The sequence below is a fragment of the Falco cherrug genome, chromosome 6, assembly GCF_023634085.1.
Source record: "Falco cherrug isolate bFalChe1 chromosome 6, bFalChe1.pri, whole genome shotgun sequence".
NCBI classification, from domain to species: Eukaryota; Metazoa; Chordata; class Aves; order Falconiformes; family Falconidae; genus Falco; species Falco cherrug.
Genome location: NC_073702.1, coordinates 28,482,209 through 28,489,525, shown reverse-complemented (window position 1 = coordinate 28,489,525; position 7,317 = coordinate 28,482,209). Strand labels below are relative to the sequence as shown.

Here is a 7,317-nt window from a genome sequence, read left to right as displayed (position 1 = left end):
ATTTCACTTGACATCTACTAACCACATGACTACACAGTTACTTCCCACAAAACTTACATTTGCTTGCAATTCAGAAGGAAATTATCACACAGCTTTATCCGTTGCAGCACTGAAGCCAGTACAACCCTCAAACAGCTCTTTATTATATGAAATACTGTTCCCAGATAAGGAAAAAATTCAGTCCAGAAACCAGCTATATGTTATTTCTCAGCAGCCAAGATATCCAACTCACTAAGTTCTTCACCTTCCATACCATGTTTCTTCCTGTTCCCTTATAGTTTGATTCGCAGCACCATTTTTAAGTTACATACCCAGAAAGAAGCACAAGTCATAAAAGGTTAGGTTGCAAAAGTCTAAAGATTTAGACTTGCATTTTACTGTTCTCAAATATTACAAGAGTTTATTTTCAACAGTAAAGTGCCAGGTTTATGTACAAACTATTAAAACAATAGTGAAAAAGGTAAACTTAAAACCTGCTAAGAAAGCAGGGAGGTCATGTAGTTGCCTCCAGAGTTTTCTACAGAGTATTCAGCAAATTTAACACTAGAATTGCTCAGCTGCTCCTTTTTCTGTGGGAAAAACAGCAGAAGCTAGTGGTCGCTGCCCATAACCTCCTGTCTTGCAGAAGGTGCCCTTATCTTCAACAAAATGGAGTAGCATAAGTTATAAGAGACACACCTAAACATTCTATGAATTATCATTGGCAAAGCCTAGTAAAAAGGTATTTTACTGCTGGAGCTACACTAGCCTCCTGAAAAGTACCAACATCACCACACTTTAGGAGTGGGATTTCAGTACAGCAATCAAGTCACACTGTGACTCAATATATTTAACATTTCCCTATAAACAGGGGAGCACATGCTCTAACTCATATGGTCTCAGTTCATTTAGAAGTCTGCATCCAGGGTGAAAGAGTTGTCTGTGGACTTCGACATAACTCCCATTCTCTGATATTCACCTACTCTCTTCTCAAAGAAATTGGTCTTGCCTTCCAGAGAGATGTTTTCCATGAAGTCAAAAGGATTCTCTGCTTTGTAAATCTGAAATGCAAAGGCAATTCAGGTTACACTACAGGTACACACATCTTGAATATGCGAGAGCATTAAGACTCCTTCCAGCTCATCTCTAATGACATCAGCAGGCTTACTACACAGCAAACAAAAATCTGTGCCCCAGGCCTTTTTTATTGCATTCATTCCTGTCTCTTAGCTGCAGTACACAAGCACAGTGACTCTTGCATAGCGTTTTTTCCATAGTATCCTTTAGCTTTTCTTTCTGTGGGTCTCCAAAGAGGATCGAGCAGCAGGACCGCTAAATGTTTTTACAAGTTATACCAATACTGCTGCAGCCATTTCAGGATGTGGGTTTCTGGACGAAGTAATTATCTTTTCCCCATGAAAGATTCAGCGTATTGGTCTTACCTTGTTAAATCCCAGTTCCAGCATAAGCCGGTCTGCTACAAACTCTATGTACTGTTTCATTAAAGTGCAGTTCATGCCAATCAGCTTTACAGGCAGTGCCTCCGTCAAGAATTCCTGCAGATAATAGAAGCACTTTACATACAGAAACTGGTATTCACATTCTGTACTGTCTAGATTAATTTTGTACCCAACAGCTCCCCAGCTTTCTACTTAATTGCTATCAAGTTCCTAAACAAGGAGCAGACAATTACCTGTTCTATGAGAACAGCATTCATGATTATTTCCTTTACTCTCTCCTCTGATGGTTTGTGTATCAAGTGCTTGAACATGAGGCAGGCAAAATCACAGTGCAAGCCCTAGAAAGAAGTTTTAGAAAATTATTTCAGGAACACTGATTTAAAAGAGCCACTCAAATCAGTAGCACAGAATAAATGGCACCATCTTGGCACCCATCACGTTAGTATTACCTACAGACAACTTTTTACTTAACCAGGAGGAGGTATACGCAAGTTCAGCCAGTACTAGTTGCACTTGCTCCAAATGGCAAGGTATACCGAGTGCAAGAGTCTGTGAGAACCCTTAACCTACCTTAGAGAAAGTAAAACGCTAAATTCATTCAGTCTCTCCTGCAAGATCCACGATGACACATGCTTAAACACTTCAGTGAGCTTTACAGACTGCCTGTTTCTACACATACTCCTGTTAAAATACAGGCTGCACCCAAGTATCATTACTTTGACCTACTGTGGCACATTACAGTCTTAAACACTAGAATTTGATTCATACCTCATCTCTACTGATTAGTTCATTTGAAAAAGTGAGTCCAGGCATTAATCCTCTTTTCTTCAGCCAAAAAATTGATGCAAAAGAACCAGAAAAGAAGATTCCTTCCACTGCTGCAAAAGCTACTACACGCTCTCCTGTCAAGAAAAGATTGATAGTAATATCACAGAGAAAACCTAACAGGATTAATACTCAGAAGTTGCAAGTAGACCAGCAAACTGCATTCTCCAAGGCAAGTTTCTGCTCAAGTCTGCTAAGGCCTGTCCTTAAAAACTATTGCAGTAAAGGCTTTCAGTCGTGAAGCAGACCTTTTAACATGAGAGGAAGTAAAAACCAATTGGAGTAGCTACTAAGTAGCTGAAGCCAAGACTCCTTCCCCCAGGTTATCCATCAACACCACCCTTTTTCAAAGGCTGCACGATGAAAATAAAAGGAGTCATTTTAGCAGCCGGTTTAAATCAGTGTCTGGTTAAGTAAGGAACTTTGACCATGAACGCTCTAATGCTAGTGAAATAATGATCTGTACCATCTCATCTCTCCTTTTAAGTGAGACATCGAGAAACAGTAAGACAATAGAGTTACAGCCTCCAACTGCACAGCTTGTATCCAAAACAGTGCAGCCAGCAGGACAAGGGAGATGACCATCCCCCTGTGCTGGGCACTGGTGAGGCTGCACCTCAAATCCTGTGTTCAGCTTTGGGCTCCTCACTGCAAGGGAGACTTGGAGGGGCTGGAGCGTGTCCAGAGACGGGCAACAGGGCTTGTGAAAGGACCGATGAACAAGTCTTATGAGGAGCAGCTGAGGGAGCCAGGGTTGTTTAGCCTGAAAGAGCCAGCAGCTCAGGGGTGACCTTACTACTCTCTACAACCACCTGAAAGGAGGCTGCGGGTAGGTGGGAGTCAGTCCCTTCTCCCAGATAACTAGTGACAGGACAAGAGGAAACTGCCTCAAGCTGAGCCTGGGAGGTTTAGATTGGATGTTAGGAAAAAATCTTCACTGAAAGGGTGGTTAATCATTGGAGCAGGCTGTCCAGGGAGATGGTGGAATCACCATCCCTGGAAGTGCTTAAAAAGCATGTAGATGCGGTGCTTAGGGACATGGTTTAGTGATGGACTTTGCAGTCCTGGGTTAACAGTTTGACGTCATGAACTCAAAGGTCTTTTCCAACCTAAGTGCTTCTATGCCTGCTGGAGACAGACTGCCAGTACAGTTTTGGACACGTGACAGCAATTTACAATTTGATCATATAGCCAGGCATATGCGTATCACTACATGAGCTACCATTATTCAAAATGACAGCAATTTTGTAAAGATTCATGTCATTAGCTCATTTGCAAGACAAAAATTGTTGTCTTCATCTCCAGAATTATACTAGTATGTTACACTGGAGAGCATATACTCTCCCTGTGACAACAATCCCTGTTAACTGTGAAGTCTAGAGAAATGGTGGTTTCCCTGTTTTTTAGGAAAAAAATTTCCCTTTTCTTCCAATAGATTTACGTACTCACCATATGTTGCCTTCCTGTCCCCAATCCAGCGCATGGCCCAGTCAGCCTTCTTTTTAACACACGGTAACGTTTCAATGGCATTAAAAAGAAATTCCCTGAGAAAGATAAAATACATCAGGACTGGACATCAGCAAAACTAGTACAACAAGCATTCACTGTCATAGGTGGCCTTGTTCACTTAGAAGTGGTCTGGACCTTCATCCTGATATTTAAGTCTCCTTCCCCATCATAATTTGCACCAGTCTAGCTGTATTTATAGCCAACTACCTTTTCATCACCTACACATCACACTAACACCAGTTCACATGAATTCCTATAACAGTATCAAGAGGAACAGTTTCATCAAGCGTTAACACTTGAAACAAGGCTTTCAAAACCACAGAACCACTAGCCTCCACTTCCCAGTGGCAAGGCACCAGAGCTCTCATGTTAGCAGTTCTGCCTTAACCATTTCTATTCAGAGATTCCAGTAATGTAAATGACACAGTCAGCTTTCTACAAAGTAGCAGCTATTAAGTATACCTAGACTGCAAATTGCACTGCAATACCACATGAGATTTAACCCAACACCAGAACTGAACACTGGTGTTTAGTTCCAAGACCCCATTTCTTGATTTTAATCTATAGTTTTCATAGCAAGATGAATTTTTTCTATATAGCTTTCTAATAGGTGAAGGGATCCTCCATGATTTAATACACTCACCTTATTTGACTGCTCCACCTTTCAGTTTCACTCCTTTATTTTTCAGTATTAAAGTGGTTTCAGCTTCACTCTTATTCTAATAAGCTCTTGCTGATACACTTCAGAGGACAAAGGTATTCTGAAGCAAAGCTGCTCTTAAGAAACAGTAGTATTCCACATAAATCTAGTTTAAATCCTAGTTAACCTTAAAGTCGGAGTGACTGACATGCATCATTTAAATATCAACACTTAAGAGGTTTGAATTTTTCATCATCAACTAATACAAACCTCTCCTTAGAATCTTTAATGTAGGTGTCAATAAGAAGACTGTACATTTCTGAATGTATATTTTCCATTGCGATCTGGAAGCCATAGAAACAGCGAGCTTCTGTAATTTGTACTTCTTGACTGAACCGCTCCACCTAGAGGAAATAAATGAGTGTTTGCACAAGCATGTATAACAAATTTGCAGGTTCGAGGCATTGATGCTGTAACAGCTCTTGCTTAGCCTACAGAATACGCTTTCAGATTAATTCCAGACATGTGTATTCTTAACAACAATATGAAGAGCAATAGCCCCTTCACAGCTCCAAATCCCAAGAGAAATGGCAAAGCTTACTAGTTTTACTTATCCACCATTAGGGAGAAGAGAGCCGAGAAGGTGGCAACATAAGAAGGGCTCCAAACTAGCCAAGTATTGCCATAAAGCAATGCTCAGTGCAACACGGGGACTGGGCAAGCTTCTGGATTACAAAGGCAACCCCAATTTGCCAATTAGCTCAACAGGTAACGCCACATGATCCAACAAACAAGCTAGATCAGGCAACAAGTGTGTCAAACATGCAGTTACCTGGTTATTCTCCCGTTCGAGGGACATATCTATGAGGACTGTTTAAACACACTTACCAGGTTCTCGTTGACAATGCCATCGCTGGCAGCAAAGAAGGCAAGGACATGAGAAATGAAGTACTTCTCCTCAGGCTTCAAGGACTCCCAGTGCTGGAGGTCTTTGGAAAGGTCCACCTGAAACATCACCAGAAGCAGCGACGATATAAACGAAGAGGCGGGGGCTCCAGGTAGGCGGCCCGTTGCCGAGCCCGGGGCTCCCCCCGGCACAGGCCGAGGCCGCCCGCCCCCTCACCTCCTCCGCCGTCCAGAAAGAGGCCTCGGCCTTCTTGTACATCTGCCAGATGTCGTGGTACTGGATGGGGAAGATGACGAACCGGCGGGGGTTGTCCCGCAGCAGCGGCTCCTCCTCGTCGCCCGGCGGCACCTGGAGCAGCGGGGTCGGGCTCGCCTCAGCCGGGCCGCGCCGGGGGCGGGGCGGCGCCAGGCCTTGGCGGGAAACAGGGAGGGCAGCGGGCCGGGGGCAGCCCCGGGAGGGAGGGGGGCGCGGGCGGAAGGGAGAGACGGGCCGTAGGGGCCGGCGCAGCGGGACGGGGGCCGCGCCAGCCGCCGGAGAAGGGGAGAGGGGAGAGGAGCGGGCGCGGTGCCCGGGCGTTGCGCACTCACCGGCTTCCCGTCGCCCTCCTGGAGGATCCTGCGGGCCGCCTTGCTGGCCAGGACGCGGGCGCTGCTGAGCACGGGGGGCTGCGGGGAGAGCGGCAGGGTGAGAGCCTGCCGCACTCCCGGGCGGGGAGCCGGCGGGCGGGGCGGGCGCTCACCGTGTTCTCCTTGTCGCTCAGCGCCAGGCTTTTCATCGGCGACAAGCTCTTCATGGGCGACAGGCGGGGCTGGTCGTGGCGGGCAGCGAGGGGGGCGCGGGCGGACAGCATGGTGACGGCGGCTGGCACGGGGCGGACAGCAGCGAAAGCGCGGCGTCTCCGCGCCGCCCCTTTATATTCCCTTCGAACTTGGCGCCAGAACGCCCGGCTGGCCACTCACAGCTCGCCGCCGCCCGCCCCCGCGCCTCTATTGACCGGTGCGGCGGCCGGGGCCCCGCCTCCCTGTGCGGCGGCGGCGGGAGGGGGAGAGGGAGAGAGCGAGCGCGAGCGAGCCCTGCCCTTCGCTTTGGCGCCGGCGGGGCGCGGAAAAGGCGGGAGAGCGCGGGGGCCCCGCCCCTCTGTCCCGCGCGCGGCGCGGCGGTGAGGAAAGCGCAAGCGCAGCCCGGCGGCCGTGCGGCCGGCGCAGCTTCCCGGGGGGCAGCACGTACATGCGTTTGTGCACACATCTAAATAGGTAAAGCGGTTTGAGGAGCGTTTCTCCCTTATATAATGTGGCTTCTCAGCAGAAAGAGAAATGAGTCAGTAATATGTGCTGTTGCTCTTTCTGCATGAATAAGGTCATATTTCCACCATTCTTTACCCTCTTCTTGCCTGAAATATTCAGTGCTGTCATTTCAATACCCGGACCATTAAATCTAATCATTAGAAATTACTAAAGACATTTTTGTCTGAGACAGTGTTTGAGTGATTGTCACATCAAATCCCTAATTATTGTCCAAGTACACATCACCAGTATATTGCTACTCCAACATAACTCAAAATTGAAGGAGTGTAAAGTGACAATATTTTTTTTGTCAGTTGAGGAAGATATGGAGAAAAAGCTTGCATCAAGATGCAAACAGAACAGTGCTTCATTCACAAAACACCTGATGATATGCTGATGTCCCTCCAGTTTGTGCATCTTTGATGAAAATTAAAACACAACATTTAAATACTGTTTCTCAATACGTATCACTGAAAATCTGATGACATTGAAATCCTTACAACTATGAGAACACAGACTGAAAAGTTGTCTGAATTTATTTAGCTGGAGCTAAATCTTTAAAATTTTACCAACCAAGATGTTCAGCAACAAATTTAAAGTGCCTGAGCTTTCTGGAAAAAAAAGTATTCAAAAAATGTATACCATAATTGTAGGCAGATTTAATCTCATTGGAAAGATTATTCATTTCTCTGCCAGAGAAAATAAAACATTGAG

General features: G+C 45.8%; 1 protein-coding gene across 1 annotated transcript; it reads right to left on the bottom strand.

Annotated features, from left to right (window-relative positions):
* Positions 1–338: 338 nt before the first annotated feature.
* On the bottom strand, positions 339–6,229 carry RRM2 (ribonucleotide reductase regulatory subunit M2). Its single transcript, XM_055713457.1, has 10 exons — positions 6,060–6,229; positions 5,908–5,985; positions 5,537–5,668; positions 5,302–5,418; positions 4,684–4,817; positions 3,714–3,808; positions 2,208–2,341; positions 1,673–1,777; positions 1,422–1,535; positions 339–1,040 (listed from the first exon to the last, which is right to left on the bottom strand). Exons 1-10 carry the CDS (start codon positions 6,168–6,170, stop codon positions 888–890), a joined length of 1,173 nt encoding a protein of 390 aa, XP_055569432.1. The 5' UTR covers positions 6,171–6,229; the 3' UTR covers positions 339–887.
* Between the last annotated feature and the right edge of the window lie 1,088 nt (positions 6,230–7,317).

Excerpts from the sequence above, each read along its gene's own strand:
- RRM2 (XM_055713457.1), bottom strand. The coding sequence starts at position 6,170 with ATGCTGTCCGCCCGCGCCCCCCTCGCTGCCCGCCACGACCAGCCCCGC. Across the intron at positions 5,986-6,059 it reads TGAGCGACAAGGAGAACACG|CCCCCCGTGCTCAGCAGCGC; the intron begins GTGAGCGCCCGC and ends CTCTCCCCGCAG. Across the intron at positions 4,818-5,301 it reads GCATTGTCAACGAGAACCTG|GTGGAGCGGTTCAGTCAAGA; the intron begins GTAAGTGTGTTT and ends TATTTCCTCTAG.